The 18,626-nt window shown below is 41.7% G+C and overlaps 1 protein-coding gene across 14 annotated transcripts in view; it reads left to right on the forward strand.

Moving 5' to 3' along the window:
• Positions 1–10,150: 10,150 nt before the first annotated feature.
• ARMC3 (armadillo repeat containing 3) overlaps positions 10,151–18,626 on the forward strand; it is a 106,030-nt gene continuing 97,554 nt past the window's right edge. For 8 of the 14 annotated variants that reach the window (XM_078450351.2, XM_078450343.2, XM_078450349.2 and 5 more), the window contains exons 1-2: positions 10,151–10,222; positions 14,037–14,085. In XM_078450351.2, coding sequence (XP_078306477.2) covers positions 14,038–14,085 — 48 coding nt within the window. In that variant the 5' untranslated portion in view covers positions 10,151–10,222; position 14,037. Of the gene's footprint in view, positions 10,223–10,251; positions 10,453–13,920; positions 13,968–14,036; positions 14,086–18,626 lie in introns of those variants that run through there. The other 6 variants (XM_078450345.2, XM_078450346.2, XM_078450344.2 and 3 more) reach the window with 6 other exon arrangements.

Genomic DNA, 18,626 nt, shown 5'->3' on the forward strand with positions numbered 1-18,626 from the left:
GATTCCCAGTTAGTAATGCCAAGCTTAGAATGACAGCTTTGGACTTGGATTGTATTTTATTAAGATGCTCAGAAATGTAATGAACAGAATCCAGAAGTCCTACATGAAATATAATGTTTGTGATCAATATTAATGGGTTAAAAAAAAAGTCACTACTGTTTCACTTACTGTTACAATTTGAATGCTTAGAGCAACATTGGTTTGTGCTTTCTCAAGGGTAAGTACCAGGTAGAATGCTATGACTTCAGTGGAAACAAATTACATGATAAGTGGATTATATGTAGACCTACATTTTCTTTTCTGCAAAGATAGGCATGCATTTGTAAGAGATAGAGACTAAATTTGAAATGAAGAGTCACCCTATTTGGAATGGAAGAAAACAAAATCTATTTTAGTATCATTTTCTTTTTGGAAGATTTCCTTATTTTAATATATCAGCTCCATGGTGAAAAATTAAATTAGATTAATGTGATAGAGAAACTCATTGTATTTATGGGTTTGTATTGTGACTTAATCTTTGCGTGAGTTTGGCCTCAGTCTTCCATTAAATAAAGATTTTACAATATATTCTCCCTCCTTAATTTTTTGATTCTTACAGAGGAATCATGGTTAAAATAGGCCCTACAATCAACTGTTCAAGAAATCATTAGCTCCTTCAAATGCCCTGAAGTTTGAGGTATAGACAAAGTTAAAGATACACTTTAGGTAATGCTACTGATTTGTGAATTACAATTTTTTTTTTGAATTTATAAAATTTCACTTACAATGTCATAGATTATACTCTGCTTGAAACTATAAATTGTTTGTTTAATATTTAGTAATTAAGACATTCACTGTAGACATATCTATCCATTATAATTTTTGAAAATATTAACAAGCGATGGGGATCTTTCCCCATCTACTTATTTCAAAATATACTATAGGTGATTATTACCATCTTCTTTTGCTTATTTTTTTTCTGTTGTTCAAGTACTTAGATCAAACTTTATTATTTTTTTTTAAAGTTTACTTATTTATTTTGAGAGCGAGAGAGCAGGGGAGGGGCAGAGAGAGAGAGGGAGAGAATCCCAAGCAGCCTCTGCACTGGCAGCCCAGAGCCCGACGTGGAGCTCGAACTCACGAACTGTGAGAATCTGAGTGGAAATCAAGAGTTGGATACTTAACCCGCGGGGCCACCCACGCACCTCTAACTCTAGTTAAATTTAAGTAAGAATTTTCATTTGTTTTTTAAGCTGGTTTTACTTGTCATTTCTTAATGTTTATTTATTTTTGATACAGAGAGAGACAGAGCATGAACAGGGGAGGGTCAGAGAGAGAGGGAGACACAGAATCCGAAACAGGCTCCGGGCTCCAAGCTGTCAGCACAGAGCCCCACGCGGGGCTCGAACCCACAGACCGCGAGATCATGACCAGGGCCGAAGTCTGACGCGCAACTGACTGAGCCACCCAGGCGCCCCTACTTGTCATTTCTTAAAATAAGTGATAGAAAATAAAATAATTTGGAAACGAAAGACTGATAACTCTGTCCCAAATTAGACACCACTCTCCAATAATGTGTAGAAACTAAACTACCTGTCCCTAGAATGATGCTGCCTTGGAACCAGATCTGTGTAGGGTGGCCCCGCCCTTCAAATAAGGAGGATGAAGAGGACCCTCCGGAGTCGGGATGATAGTCACCACCTGCCATTCAAAAAGCTTGAGCTCAGCTCTTTTTCTAGCAGTAATCATTTATCACTCATGATCCAACCAAAATCTTTGGTCCATTTCGGTTAAGAAAGTCAAGGCCAGATCTGACCCAGGATCCTGGCCTCAATAATACCATGTGCTATTGGATTACCTTTCCACTCACCATAACAGGCAAAAAAGAGGAGATCAGAGAACCATTCTTTGTACCTCCAACAGTCCCATTTTATTCAACACAGTTTATTTTGGTGTTTCTGATCTGAGTTGTATTTTACATCAACCCACTTATTTTCAGTTCAAGGGATCCTTCAACTGAGATCGTTAAACAGACACAATTGTTTAGCTTCTTCCCCTTCTTCTTCTTCGTCTTCGTCTTCGTCTTCTTCTTCTAAATAAGCTGAATGTCAGAAGCCAAACCAGGGAATCTTCATGTCAAGGGGTTGCTTAGATCACAGTTCCTACTGTGAACATAGGTTCCACGTATGAGGTAGAGGGCTGGCTAGTGGTGAAAGAGGTCATTCTAAGGCATCCTTCACAGAATGAGACGTCATCTCAAAGGAATATATTGTCTCAGACACCTTTAATCCATCTTTTTCTTTAAGTGGGATGCATCCTATTTTCTTTTAAACCTCACAACCTCTAGCAAACAAGCTGGTATCTCCATAGTGCAAATTACAGAAACTGAGTTCAGAGTCAAAGGATTATCAAGTCGAAACTAAGAGCTAAGGGACTATGGACCCCGACCACTAAGTGAGGCTGATTTTAAAGGCCTGGAGTCAAGTACACAATGGGTATTGTTTCCTTGGAAACTCCAGCTCTCAGGCTTTTAAATGATCTTTTTAATGGTGTGGCTGCCTTTCCCATGAGGGGATCGCACCTTCCCAGTGGGTGCTCAGGAGTATTACCCTTTTGAATAGCCAACAGGGCCCCCCACTGATTCATGACCATTTGCAGAACAGGATCAGTCTCTGGGGTCCTTAATTTTTTTTTCCTCTCCTGGTACAACAAGACGAATGCACTGAAACTGTGCCCAGGTTTTACTTCAACCATAGCATGAGATAAAGAGGATTTACAGGCAAAGAACTCCCTTGAACAGCAGCCAAAAAAGCAGATAACTTTTAAATAACACGATGTGGTGGAAGAAACTGCCTTGTGACAATCTACTTTTGAGAAAAACAGCAACTATTTACAGTAAAGTGTTGGCAAACTGTGTGTGTTTAGGCTCTAGGAAAGGCGGAAGGTCACCACACTGCTTATGGGTTTTCTTTCATCGAGAACACTGACTTGAAGGTTACAGACAGAAGTTACATTTTTATTATTTATCTTCAACCAAGTTCAATTGATTTACAACAATCAGCCATATGACTCATTCACTTTGAATGGAAATGAATTCAAAGACGACATTAGAAGAAACGTACAATGAGAAATTATCTAAATTATACAAATGTACCCCCTCACTTGAAACAGATTCAGACTTATAATAGATAATTGCTTTCTTGTACTGACGGGTTCTTTTCCTTTTCAGTATAAGGTGATTCATCTTCAGGTTTCCCTAAATAGTGAACTCTCTTAATGTTCTTAAAGTCTAATTAGTTTTCAAAAATCCTTTTCAAACACATGTTTTGTGGAATATATCCACTGAATCAAATGAGGTTTGTTATGCTAAGACTCTCAAGTTGTTAACATGGGAGAGCTGACAATGTCGTGTGCTTTAATTAGCATCCAACACCACAGTCCTTACGGGTAGTGCGTGAGGGTAATAACACCTAAGGACACTGATTTTTTTTTTTAAGTTTGTCCATTTTTGAGAGAGAGAGCGAGAGAGAGCAGGAGAGGGTCCGAGAGAGAGGGAGAGAGAGAATCCCAAGCAGGCTCCGCCCTGCCAGCACAGAGCCCAACAAGGGGCTCGAACCCACAAACTGTGAGCTCGAGACCTGAGCCGAAACCAAGAGCAGGTTGTTCAACCGACTGAGCCACTCAAGTGCTCCAGGACACTGATTTTTGAACACACATAATATGAAGGGACAAAACATCTCCTAGCCACGGAAATAACCACATAGACCGTAACAGCATCCAGGGAAGAAAGATGGTGAGTCTGAGGCGAGTAATAATCCAGATGCGAAAGAAGTGTTGTCTACGCTACGGTAGGAGAATCCATTAGATGTCTCATCTCCTCTGGCCCTAGTTCACGTTCACCCGCAATATTCTGATAGCTAGTTTGCTGCTCAAGTGCCTTAAGACCATGAAAGGAAGACCACCGGTTTAGAGGAAGTGACCGTGGTTTTTGTTACAAACTGTCTAATAGACACAGTTGGTGATCTCTGCAGGTGTGGACAGTGGCAAATTCCTGGACCAGGACTGTTGAAAACAAAATCCTATACATTCAACCCAGAACTTCTATCGGCCAGCAAGTCTTTAGATGAGCAGTTCTCAAACGTTTCGACATCATGGCATATGAGGAAATGATAATATTTGTAAGTCCCCCTGAGGTGAACTTGAGGGCATTTGAGGAGTCACTATGGGGCTTTGTGCAAAAATGATTGCATTCCCTTTATGTTACATATTGATGATAAGGCAAGAAAATAAAACTTAGCTGAAAATATTGAATATCGAGTTTGTAAAAAACTTACAGATAAAATGGCTTCACTCTTTTACATGAAAAGTGGAGTTGGGTCCTGAGAATATTTTACACACACACACACACACACACACACACACACACACACACACCTGATTTGCAGCTCAAAACCGTTCCATGTAATTCCTGATCTGAACCTTTCACGTTCTTCATAGTTACCTTGGTCAGAAATTATGTTTACAGAAACAGAGGTACCAAATAACAGATTATCACTTTTTCTTCCATGAATGGAAACTGTTTTCTTGCTCTTTATCTTTTATTTTTTTAATGTTTATTTATTTATTTTGAGAGAGAGAGAGAGAGAGAGAGAGAGAGAGAGAAAGAGAAAGCATGAGTTGGGGAGGGGCAGAGAGAGAGATAGGGAGAGAGAGAATCCCAACCAGGCTCCTCCCTGTCAATGTGAAGACCGATGCAGGGTTCCATCTCATGAGCCATGAGATCATGACCTGAGCAGAAACCAAGAGTCGGCTACTTGACTGGCTGACTGAGACACCCAGGTGCCCCTGATCTTTGGTCTTTTAAAATCTTACTTTGGGGGTGCCTGGATGGCTCGGTTGGGCATCTGGTTCTTGATTTTGGCTCAGGTTATGATCTCGTGGTCATGTGGATTCGAGCTCCACGTTGGGCTCTGTGCTGATGGTGCAGAGCCTGCTTGGGATTCTCTCTCTCTCTCTCTCTCTCTCTCTCTCTCTCTGTCTCTCTCTCCCTCTGTCCCTCCCCTGCTTGCACTGTCTCTGTCTCTCTCAAAATAAATAAACCTTCTCAGGTCTTAGAAAGCTATTATTGGAAAAAAAAAAAAAACCTAAAAATCTTCCTTCGTAGGTTTATCATTTTTAAAGAATGGAAGTCCCTTCTCTTTGACAAATGCAACATTGAAATGTTTTGTGATAATGAGTGGATTTTGAAGCCTTTAAAATGTTCTCATACTAAACATTTCAAAGTTTTCATGAAGTTTTTCTTCCAGCATAAAGATCTTGCCCCACTGGTCTTACTAATAATTTCGAGTTCGAATTCTAACAGTTACTAAACATCAGTCATGGTATTTTTCTTTGAACCCATCAATTTTGACACTACACGTTCATTTATTTCATGGGGTCCTCCCAATCTTGGGTCAAGTTCTTTAAGAAGCTCAACAATATTAGTTAACACATTTTGAAGCCACCATACCAACCCTCATATGTGCAAAGTAAGAATCATTTACACCCACACTTACAATTTCAATGGCTCTTTCAGCTCAGAGACTCCAGAAATTTTTCCTTGGTCATCCTCTTGGGTATGAACTGGTAGTATATGTTTCTGATCTCAATTTTTTGCATAAAGCTCTAAACAAGTGTGACTGTGTGGCTTGAATTCACCGTTTTGAAAATATCATTTAATGTGGAATAGAGAACCATGGAAAATCTTTATGCCAACATTTCTCTGCATTTGTAATTGAAACACGAAGCCTTTCCTTGATGGGATTTGGGGGGACCAACATTAGCTTAACAATGAAATCGTCAATACACACATCTAAGCGTTGTACCTGATATATATTATTTGTTTCCGTACATTGACTCAGCACTATAAGTAGCTTATCTCAAGCGCTTTGTTTTGGTACCTCTTTGCGGAATAAACAATGTTTTGCTGTAGCGTTTCTCGTTAGGTAGCCCAACTGGATCTATTAACTGGGCACACTTTGTAATGCCTGTAGATTCAGCAATCATTTTTGATATCTAGATTAGCGTTAGCTCCATGGCGACTCACACGTCACAAGTGCATCTATTTGTGGCACTACTCAAAAGTGACGTGCTTTCTATGCCTTTACTTTGCTTGCCCCAAACATAGACCATTTTAACACAGGCTATTAAATTGAATAATCCTATACTTCGGTCTGTGAGCTGGCTTTAGCTATGAAATTGAGTCTAATCGCACACAAGTATAACTGACGTCATAAAAAAATGTCTTCTTTTTAAAAATTTAAGCTTGCGGATGCTTTAAGAAGTTCAAATCTTTTTCTCTTTGAAGAGATACGCTTTGTGGAAGGGAGCTGGTCTGATGTGCTAGGCATTGTTGCTTCATTTGATAATTTTTCCATGACAAAAAAAAAAAAAGGCTGAGGATTAAAAGAATTAATGAAGAGCATTAATGTGAATTTGAGATAAATCCTCATTATTCTGCGTGAAAGTGATTTAAGCTTCCTGATTCCTTGGCTTTCTTGGATGGCCACATCTGCAGTGTTTTGCCCCAGATTTACCGAGATATAATTGACACAAGCATTGTATTAAGTATAAGGTGTACCACGTGATGTTTTGATAGATATACATATTGCAAAATGAATATCACCACAAGGTTAGTGAACATATCCTTCACTTCACGTAATTACTATTTTATTGTGGTGGTGGTGGTGGTGAGATTGAAACTTTGTCCTCGTAGCAACTTTCAAGTGTACAATACAGTTATTGTTCACTACAGTCACCATGCTTTATCTTAGATCTCGGCAGCTTATGCATTTTCTAACTGAATGTCTGGACCCTTTGACCAACATCTCTCCATTTTTCCCGACCCCTCAACCCTGGCAACCACCATTCCACTCTGTTTCTGTGAGTTCAACGTTTTTAGATTTCAAATATAAGTGGGATCATACAGTATTTGTCTTTCTCTGTCTTATTTCACTTGGCATAATGCCCTCGAGGTCCATCCACGTTGTCGCAAATGGCAGGATTTCCTTCTTCTTTATAGCTGAATAGTATTCCATTGTATACACTTACTTTCTTTATCCTTTCATCTGTCCGTGGACATTTAGTTTGTTTCCACGTCTTGGTTATTGTGAATAGTGCTTTGCAACACTGTTTTGAAAGTCATCTCTGCCAGTTCAGTCCAGAACCTGTCACTCCAGCCCTTGCAACAATCCTATAAATCTTTAAATCCCTGCCAACTAGACTAGATTTTGCTGTCCGCAGTAGAACTTCAAATGATACAATGACTAGTACCAGAAGTGGTTGCTGACCTCAGAAATTCAAAGACATAAATCTGGAACTGGTTGTTTAATCTGAGTGGATCTGAAAACAGTGACGAGATCTGTTTACCTTGAGAGGATGTCTTATGGGACTCACATGTGGTCTCTTAGAGAGAAGTAACTTTTGGAGACAATTTTGACAGACCAAGCCGCTACTGACATGGCACAGTGTGGTGGACAAAAGCACCACCAGGGATGTGAGATGGGTGAAATCCTTCTAATTATATTTAGTAGTTCTGAGACAGGAAATGACAGCCTTAGACTTTTCAGTTTTAAGCCACGGCCAGAGAACGAGATAGCTCCAACGATTGCCATACGATGATATCTTATCTCTTGTAACCACAGTCTGGATCTGTAGATTTCTCATTTATCATGTGTGCTGAACTCATAGCTTCACCAGGTTTCTGAAAAGATCTAGAAGCAGCGACCAACCCAGTAGCAATGAGAAGCCCTCGTGTTTAACTTATGGTCTCTAAATTTAATTTTTCACTATGACGAACCTGGGCAGAAAATTTTTCCAAGTTATGTATGATAAGTGACTTGTCCCCAGAAATATAGAGGACTATTATGAGTCAATAGTAATAAGACAAACAACCCGTTATGAGTAGGACAAATGTTTGAACAAATACTTCACAAAATAAGTTATAGAAATGGTTAACAAAAACCTAGAATGAGCTCACCATTAGTCATGAAGGAAATACAAATTAAAACCAGAAGGATACACCACTACACATCCAACAGAATGGCTGAAATTTATAAATTTTTTAACGTCTATTTATTTTTGAGAGAGAGAGAGAGAGACAGAGACAGAGAGACAGAGAGAGAGGGCGAGCATGAGGGGAGGAGGGGCAGAGAGAGAGGGAGACACAGAATCCGAAGCAGGCTCCAGGGTCTGAGCTGTCAGCACAGGCTCCAACATGGGACTTGAACCCACAAACCGTGAGATCACGACCTGAGCCGAAGTTGGATACTCAACTGACTGAGCCACCGGGGCTCCCGGAATGGCTAAAATGGAAAGGCCTGCCAATACCAAGTGCTGTAGAACATAGGAAGCAATTGGATGGCTCACTCATTGGTGGTGAGTATGCAAATACAGTATAGATCCTTTGGAAAAACAGTTTGGCAAGTTCTCATAACATCAAGCGTACACATGGCGTAAGACCCAGAAATCCCATTCTTGGGTATTTTCCCAAGGAAGGAGAAACATATGTTCACACAAAAACCTGTGTATAAATGTTTAGAGCAGATTTATTGATAACAGTCCAAAACTGGAAAGAACCCAAGTGTCCATCACTTGGGTGATGGAACCCATCCGTCGTCCTCGGCGACGGAAAGGGACAAGCTCCTGACATATGCGCCACCATGAACAAATCTTAAAAGCTAAATTAAAGAAGCCAGACACAAGAGGTAGCATACTGCAGGGTGCAACCGATAAGACATTTTAAAAATACAAAATTATGGGGAGAGAAAACAGACCAGTTTTTCCCGGAGAAGAGGGTTGGAGGGAGAGAGGTATGACTTCAAAGGGGCATGAAGGAAATTTGGGAGGGTGGAAATGCTGTGCATCTTCATTGTGATAACAGTTACACAGCTGAAAACATTTGCCCAAACTCATCCAGCCATATATGTTCAAGTAAAAAGGACCAAGGCTGGGGGACGGACAGAGGCAGGCAAGGGACGGAGTTTGGAAAGTATGAGAGGAATTCAGGAGAGGGAGAGTTTTGTTTTGTTTTGTTTTTTTTACTAAAGTCAATCAAAGGGTCTTGTATGACGATGGCATTTGAGCTGGGCTTCGTTAAGTAGAAATAAAAGAGTATTCCAGGGGTTACACAAGTTGCGGATGACCTGGCAAACAGTAGGTGCTTAATAAATATTTGTGGAATAGACGCAATGATGAAGGGACAGTGAGCGAAATCCAGAGGAGAAAAGTATGGAAAAATTGGGGGTGACAGTCGGCTTGGCTGGGGCTTGTGTTGGGGGAGAGAGGTGGGCGGTCCAAATAGGGAATGGGCAGACGGTTTTGCATACCAGGTTAATGAGTTCAGACTTTATTTTTAGGAAGCCGACTGAAGTTTGAATAGGGGAGTGACACGTCTAGAATGAGAAGTTCTGGAAGGCTGATCTGCCTCTGGTATGGTGTCTCGTATCGATGCAGGAATAGGAGGCAGAGAAGAACCGAAGCCATCAGACGCCAAAAATGGTGGCCCGGATTGGGGTGACCGTAAGGATTAAAGAGGAGGAATAGATTAGGAGACAAAATGAGGAGGGCCCGTTGACCTAACTGCTGATTGGAGTGGAGGAGGGTGGAGGACGAAGAAGGGAAACTGAGGTCTTAGGCCGTTGGGAAGGGTGGCATAAAGAGGAAAGACAGGTGGAAGAGGAGGAGATTTTGGCGGGCCAACACAAGTGCCGTGAGGACAGACCGGACACCCTAGGGCCTGGAAAGTGGGCCACGCAGGGGTGCGGCTTAGGGGAGCCTGGACAGGGGACGGTGATGTGGCAGCCATCCGCGCAGATTCCGGCTGGGGCCTGTCTTTGGGAGAAAGCGCTAGCATCCCAGAGTACGCGAATCCAGAGCCGGTCCGCGGGCCAGAGGCTGAGGCTGGACTGCCTGCTGATTTCCAGTGTTCACCCGGACTGGCCGCGAAGAGCAGGGTTCCCGTGTCCACCCCGCGCAAAGCTCTGGACTCGGAGCTCAAGGCGCCTTCGCCGCAGACCGCTCACCCAAGGCGGGACGGGGGGCGCGCGCGCAGCCCAGCGCGAGCTTTCAGGGCCGAGGCGCGCGCAGGCGCGGCCGGTGTCGCCTAGCAACCAAGAGCAACAGTGGCCTCGGAGGCGCGCGCGGGCGGCGGCGGGTGCGGTTCTCCCGGCGCGAGGGGCCGCCGCTCGGCGGGATCCGCCGGCAGGTAAAGGCGGGCGTGCGGCTGCGCGGCTACTCCCGCGGTTTGGAGGGGTCCGGGGCCGAGGTCCCCGCAGAATTTGGGCAAGGGGGAGGTGCCCAGCGCGTGGGGACCTCTGGGACAACCGACGGAACGAATGCCTCGTTGGGGGTTGTCGGTCCCTGCCCTGTGCGCCCAGTATCAGCCGGGGATCCGGGTGGGTTTCCTAAGAATCCTGGCCTCCTTCCGTTTAACAGGTGACAAAACAGGCCCCGAGAGGGTATCTGAGAGTCTAAGATTCCGTTCCGTGCCTCCCAGCAACTCAGGAAACGAGTCCCCACTGGCTGTAGTCTTCCCCCTTCCTTCACAGTTTTTAAAATAAGGCTCCTCCTCAGAAAACATTTAAGATCGCACAGGCTGAAAGCTCACAGAGAAGTACAAACGGTCGACAAATTTGTGGGGGGAAAGCGTGGCTCCTTTCTAATGACGGAGGAGGTGCCCATTTAAAGCAGATTTGTTTTTGTACTCAGTGCGGTGAAGTTCATGCCTTTCCATCCAGTTATTTGCCTTTCTCTTAAAGAAGCAGTTGAGGACGTGGATGAACATTTTATGTCTGAGGAGGTTCATTGCAGCCTTATCCATAATTTCAGGAAATGAGAAACAAATGTTCAACAATAGGGGACTGTCTAGATACATAGTGGATTTGACAATAGTATTTTAAATGACATGATATGCTGATTCACTGGAGATGATTGGAGCAATGAATGGAGACAGAGATTTCACGAACCTGTCCATTAGTGTAAAAAAGCAGTAGGAAAGGAGGGCACTTGTGGGGATGAGCCCTGGGTGTTGTCTATAAGTGACGAAGCACGAGAATCTACCCCCAAAACCAAGAGCCCACTGTACAGCCGGTATGTTAGCCAGTTTGACAATAAATTATATCAGGGAAAAAAAAAAAAAAAAAAAAAAAGAATATGGTAGGCAAATGGTTCCAGGAAAGGAAGTTGAGAATAGGAGATCGAAACCCATGTAGCATGGTAAAATCCCTATAGAAAACACACAAAAAGGAACTATCCTGAAACAGTGCTAATCTCCCTGAGTTTATTCCTGAGTGATTTTTTTTTTATTCCATGTGCCCTTCCTTGTTTTCCAAATTTTCTGTAATGAAATGTATTCTGTATAAGTGGATAGTAGACACAGAACTATACAGTTAAGCAGTGTTAAAATGGTAAATTTTATGTTGTGTATATTTTAGCACAATCGAAAACATCACTGGGAAGGGTGGTAAAATAGTCAAGGAAAGCAGGTGTGCTTCAAAAAGTCAAAGGGATTTTTTAAAAAAAATTTTTAAAGTGTTTGTTTATTTTTGAAGGAGACAGAGACGGAGTGTGAACAGGGGAGGGGCAGGGAGAGTGGGAGACACAAAATCCCGAGCAGGCTCCAGGCTCTGAGCTGTCAGCACAGAGGGCCATGCGGGTTCTCTCGAACCCACAGACTTGAGAGATCATGACCTGAGCCAAAGTCAGATGCTTAACTGACTGAGCCACCCAGGCGCCCCAGGATTTGTTTTCTTAATGTGGCGTCTCTGGAGCTTTAGAGGCAAACAAATCTTTAAAGAATAAACTAACATAAGATAATGTGGTTGTATCATGTTGATTTTAAGTGAAATGTTGAATTTAGAACGTTAAAAAAAAACACCTTACGGTCATCTTTGAGGCTCATCGCCCCTGATCTATGTCAGCTAAATACTTTGTCCCCCATTAACTACTATACTCAATTTGGTAATAAAAACACAAACTAAATGCTTCCTACTTTACGGTACTGCCTGGGATCGACTCCATTGCTGTCGTCCTGTGTTAAGGCAATTCTAACCTCTGTACTCTTCAGTATGCCGTTACTCAAAGCCACTATCCTGAAATGGGAAAAAATCAGTTCCTGAGTGAAAATCAGATGATGTACAGTAATTTAATGCAAGTATAATTCAGTTCTTCTTTAAAATTATTTTTTTAACATTTATTTATTTTTGAGACAGACACAGAGCATGAATGGGGGAGGGGCAGAGAGAGGGGGAGACACAGAATCGGGAGCAGGCTCCAGGCTCTGAGCCGTCAGCCCAGAGCCCGACGCGGGTGTCGAACTCGCGGACCGTGAGATCGTGACCTGAGCTGAAGTCGGATGCTTAACCGACTGAGCCACCCAGGCGCCCCTAATTCAGTTCTTCATAAACATTATTCATAAGGAGTTCTTCTGTAAATCAAAGGCTGCTCTACCTTGGAGTCGATTACGAAGCGCTCTAAAATTTCTTTTTCCTAGAGATTAATCGCAAGATAGATTTGCATTTGTCCAGAATGGTTTCTGTCCATCTGCCTGGAATATCGTAAACACAAAATCTAGGGTCTGTGTGCTTTTCAAACACCTATGAAAGATGTTTGAGTTTTGAAAAAAGTAACTGCCTCTAAAATCTGAAGAGAAACTTGAAAAATTAATGTAAATGTTTTAATATTAAATTATATTTGAAAACAGTTTTCTCATTTTGCAAGAAGTTTGAGGTATACAACCTGCTGAATAATTTCAAATGCTTGATTTCAAAACTTTATGTGATGAAAATCGTATTTAATGGGGAATGTGGGTACATTTTAATGTTTTAATATACTGGATGTGAGGGAGGGCATCACAGTGTAAGCTTGCCCAGACCCTTAAAGATCTGGAAATTTATGTGACCTGAACTGAGGGATCTGGATGTCTTTCAGAAGCCCCTAGGAGTTTCTATGAACATGTGGCATTTTAAAACATGTGATAAATTCTGGTTAGTGCCTCTAATGCTGAGAGTTGCTTTTGTCCCTTGAGAGACCATCTGAACCAATCCTGACATTGTAGATTCTCACCAAAGATTTTTGACTTCCCAGAATTTTCTGGAAACTGTACTTATTTCCCTGAGACAGGTTTGTAGCATCTGAGATTGCCCAAATGCCAAACATAACCTCCCATTGGAGAAAACTCGAAAGGTTTCTAGAGTTATTTATTCTAACAGTCCCCAACATCTTGGAAAGTCCTCTGTACCCAGATGGGGTTACTGCTCTGTGGTTTGTCAACTATCAGTACCAATCCTTTGACTTTTTGTCTGCACAGTTATGGACATACGAGGGCAGGTAGAAACAGGTCTTGTAAGCAGTAACCCCAACTTCTCCAGAATACATCTCTTCAGATTCTCAATTACTTTTTTTTTTTTTTTTTTATTGAGCTATGGATTATATTAGAGAAAACTTTTGGTTATTTGGGAAAATGACACCAACGTTAATTTGGAGTTGCCTTGTCTTGGGTATCACTCACAAAATCATACTCCCAGGAAAAACAGAGTTAATGATTTTTATACATATCGAATACCTACCATGTACCAGATACTGTTGGGATAGATCAGTGCAGGAAAGCAGACAAAAATCCCCCCCTTTGTGGCAGAACATTCTTGGAGCTCTCAAAAGTAAATTGGATTTAGTCTCCTAAGCACCCCATCAGTGAGCTATATGCATGGTAAACTGTTTCCCGTTATGTAAGTAAAAGTTATGTCCTGGGTGTGTTCTCTTCCTTACAAGCTGGAAGCCAGGACTGATGCCCAACAATCTTAACAGTGAGTTCCTTAAAAACTGTGGCGTTTGAAATACGACTGCAGGTAACGTATTTGTACGTGTACGACCATTTCTACCTATTTCACATCATCTCTTTTTTAGGTAAAATTGCAATGAGGAAATAAATCTCCTTCGAAGGGCATCCACAGGTAACTGAGAGATTTGTGCATATACAAGGTACAAATGGCACTTTAACTAATTACTGCATCTTTTTCCAGAATGGGTAAAAAGGTAAAGAAGGAAGCAGAACCCCCTCCTAAGGATGTGGTAAGTTTCTGATTTTAAGACTAGTAGCACGTTAACAACCAGTTTTAAAAATAAATTGTTCCAACTGTTTGGCATGTACCAGCATATACATGAGTACACATTGGCAGAAGTCCAAGGTCTGACTAATGATAAGATTAGTTAGAGAAATCTAACATTATATAAACAAACATTTACAACGTTGTCATTACATAATCAGCACAATTAGAGAGTAATTATTAGCTTTTCCAGGATGTGGAGGGCGTGTTTATGGGCCTAGTTAATGACCAAATAGTTTTGGTTTGTTCTTTTAAATATTTTAAATTGATATTTGCTGGTCCCTCGTTTATGTTAATCATCCGAGTGCGTTTTCCAAAATAACTAGGAGTTTATGCTATAGCTATTAGCTCTGTATATGAGGTTGTCTGAAGATGACCGTTTGAACATCAGAAGGCTCGTATTTTCCAGTTCTATGGCGAGAAAAGTCTGGGTTCATCATCTTTTTCTGTTCCAGATGTTTGAGTAATACATTGCCTAAAACACAAAGCCCTGTCTCTCTTTTTATTTTTTTTTAAATTTTTTCTTTAACGTTTATTTACTTTTGAGACAGAGAGAGACAGAGTATGAACAGGGGAGGGTCAGAGACAGACGGAGACACAGAATCTGAAACAGTCTCCAGGCTCTGTGCTGTCAGCACAGAGCCCGACGCGGGGCTCGAACTCACTAGCCGCGAGATCATGACCTGAGCTGAAGTCGGACGCCCAACCGACTGAGCCACGCAGGCGCCCCATGTCTCTCTTTTTAAAAGTATGTTTTTATCTTATTTCTCTAAGGTTTATGAATTACCAAAAGATGACGTTAAAAATAAAAAATGAACTTGGACAGTTTTCAGATTAGAAACTTATTTTGAGGGACACCTGCCTGGCTCAGCCGGCGGAGCGTGTGACTCTGGATCGCGGGGTTGTGAATTCGAGCCTCACGTTGGGTATAGAGATTACTCAAAAATCAAATCTTAGGGGCACCTGGGTGGCTCAGGCAGTTGAGCGTCCGACTTCGGCTCAGGTCATGATCTCACGGTTCGCGAGTTCGAGCCCCGCGTTGGGCTCTGTGCTGACAGCTCGGAGCCTGGAGGCTGTTTTGGATTCTGTGTTTCCCTCTCTCTCTGCCCGTCTCCCGCTCCCTCAAAAATAAATAAACATTAAAATAAACGAAGAGATGAAAAATCTTTAAGGGCGAAAAGAAACTCATTTTGAAACAGACATTTGGTGTGATTTTCTTCAAATAAAACGTGACTGAAAAAAAGTGTTTATGGTCCGTCAGTAGACTCACAGGGATTTTATAGTTTGAAGGAAGCTGGGCTTAGTGCAAGGTCTTTCCAACAGCACTGGAGCTTTGCGGTTACAAATGTGAGCTACGTCCCAGCTCTGCGTCTCCTGACCTGTGTTATTTGGCACAGTGTTGCCAAATGCGGCCATGTTCTTTCAGTTCTTGTTTGAAATTTCTTCAGTGTGAATTGTGAGGCCCAACTCGTTTTGGTTGTTGTGTGAATTAAAATGAGGTAAAGCTCATCACGTTCTCAGTGCCTGGCACATAGTTAACGCTAGTAAATAAGACCTAATGTTGCGGGTCTCCTTTCGACTCTGATACACAGACCCACACAGACACACACCTATGTAACTTCCTATGTTTGATCCTTCAGTACAGTTGGGAACGAAGACTCCAGAAGTATCTGTCTGGGGGCACCCGGGTGGCTCAGTCGGTTAACCGTCTGAGTCTTGAGTTCGGCTCAGGTCATGATCTCACGGTTCCTGAGATCTGGCCCTGCGACGGGCTTTGTGCTGATACTGCGGAGCTGGCTTGGGATTCTCGCTCTCCCTCTCCCTCTCCACTGCTTCTGTGCACTCTCTCTCTCAAAATAAATAAACTTAAAAAAATAAAACGAGATGAAGGAGAAGCACCTGTCTGCTCAGGTCTAGGAACACTTTGCAGAGATAGATGGCCATTGTGGTTCACGGTACAGTTTCATCATTCCATTTGCTCTCTTTTGGACATCCTCCTAAAATGTTCCAAATTCTCTTATTTTTTTTTCATTGCCACTTAAGTTTGAATTATCCCTTTTTGCTGCAAAATAGCATTTTTAGAAAAAAGATTTCATTTTTAAGTAATCCCTACACCCAGCATGGGGCTCGAACTCACAACCCCGACTGAGTCAGCCATTTTCCCCGGTCCATATCATTATTGACATCTTATTACTGGAAAGTGGACTAATGAACACAGTACTTGATGACAAACATTTTCTTTTTTTTAAAAAAAATTTTTTTTAACGTTTATTTATTTTTGAGATAGAGACAGAGCATGAATGGGGGAGGGTCAGAGAGAGGGAGACACAGAATCTGAAACAGGCTCCAGGCTCTGAGCTGTCAGCACAGAGCCCGACGCGGGGCTCGAACTCACGGACCGCGAGATCATGACCTGAGCCGAAGTCGGCCGCCCAACCGACTGAGCTACCCAGGCACCCCGATGACAAACATTTCCTGATTAAAATTAGAATTAAGGGACCGTTAAACAATAGATATATTTGTCTAATACACCTTCTATAATTTTGTAATGTTTTGCTGGCTTGTCCTCTGTATTCCAGTCCTTGGGGGGCACAATCAAGGACTTGAGAAACAGTTTTAAACCTAGCGTTAACAGAAAACTAGCTCTTCTTTCTCAGTTCACGAGAGCCTTAGGGACAGCCAAAGCATGTGTAATGGCCAATGTCAAAGAAATTGCTGTCTATGTTTTCTTCTTGGAGTTTTATGCTTTTAGGTCTCATAGTTGCGTCTTTTCATCCATTCTGGGCTTATTTCTGTGTACGGTGTAAGAAAGTGCTCCAGTTTCATGGTTTGTGTGACCGTGTAAGCATGGGTTTATTTCCGGGCTCTCTCTTATGTTCCATTGATCTATGTGTCTTACTTCTGTGCCAGAATCATACTGTTTCGATGACGACCGCTTTGTAGTACGTCTTGAAATCTGGGATTGCGATACCTCCAGCTTTGTTCTAAGTTCTCAAGGTTGCTTTGGCTATTTGGGATATTGTGTGGTTCCATACAAATTTTAGTATTATTTGTTCTAGTTCTGTGACAAATGTTGTTGGTATTTTGATAGGGATTGCACTAAGTATCCATCCATAGATGAATGGGTAGAGAAGATGTGGTATATATATATATATATATATATATATATATATATATATACACACACACACACAATGGAATATTACCTAGACATAAAGAGGATGTGGTCTTGCTGTTTGCAACAATATGGATGGAGCTAGAGGGTATAATGCTACAGGAAGTAAGTCAGACAGAGAAAAATAAATACCATGATTTCAGTCAAAAGTGGAATTTAAGGAAAAAAAGAGATAAACAACAACAACAAACAGACTTTAAATACAGGGAACAAACTAGTTAGTGGTTGCCAGAGGGGAAATAGGTGGGGAATGGGAGAGATTAAGAGTCTACTTATAGTGGGGCGCCTGGGTGACTCAGTCAAGCGTCTGACTTCGGCTCAGGTCGTGATCTTGATGTTCGTGCGTTCGAGCCCCGTGCTGGGCTGTGTGCTGACAGCTCGGAGCCTGGAACCTGCTTCAGATTCTGTGTCTCCCTCTCTTTCTGCCCCTCCCCTGTTCCCACTTTCTCTCTCTCTCTCTCTCTCTTTCTCTCTCTCTCTCTCTCAAAAATAAACATTAAAAAAGAGTATACTTACTGTGATGAGTACTGAAAAATGGATAGAATTGTTGAATCATCACATTGTACACCGTAAGCTAGTATAACACCGTATGTTAATTATGCTTTTTAAAAAAGTAGAGTGATCCAAAAAAAAAAGGACATATATAACAATTACCAATGGGCCTTGACCATGGCCTTTCCTCTTAGTCCTTCCATACTTCTCTTACTCTGACTATATGTTAATAAAACTGGCAGATTAGTGTTAACTATCTAACCACTTTCCATCTTGTGAATTCAAATACTTCAAAACAGTATATCACAATGTCAACTGTCTGAACTTGGCATTTGTGCCAAGGTATACCTCTTCAAAGTCTATGAAAGGGTTCTTGTGCAGAGTATAAAAGAAAACCACATTTCAAAGATGGATATATAACTGCTTTAAAAAATTAACTTTCCGTGCCAACTAATAACAACTTGCTTCGTATTTCCAAAGATTCGTGTTGCTATTAGTCTTTTGTATACTCGTTAAAATGGGTAATGGGGACAGAAAGAAGAATGTTCAGTTATATGGTTAAAACAAAAAGCTCCCCTTGCTTTTCTTAATTTTCGAATCGTCAAAACATACATTTAATATACGCCCGTGTGGTTTATTGACCTCCATTCCTTCTCGTGAAAGCGACCACTAGCTAAGAAGATGCTTAGAGGCGGGGAAGATAACAGCTTGAACGACCGATGCAACTATAATCTACCTCCCCAAACATTTCCACGTCTGGCTGAAAGGTTGTTTGTGATGCTTTAACAAAAGGAAAACTTTCTATGGAATGATTGCATAAGAGAATTACTAATAGAAAC

This window comes from Panthera onca, chromosome B4, assembly GCF_046562875.1.
Source record: "Panthera onca isolate mPanOnc1 chromosome B4, mPanOnc1 haplotype 2, whole genome shotgun sequence".
Classification (NCBI taxonomy): domain Eukaryota; kingdom Metazoa; phylum Chordata; class Mammalia; order Carnivora; family Felidae; genus Panthera; species Panthera onca.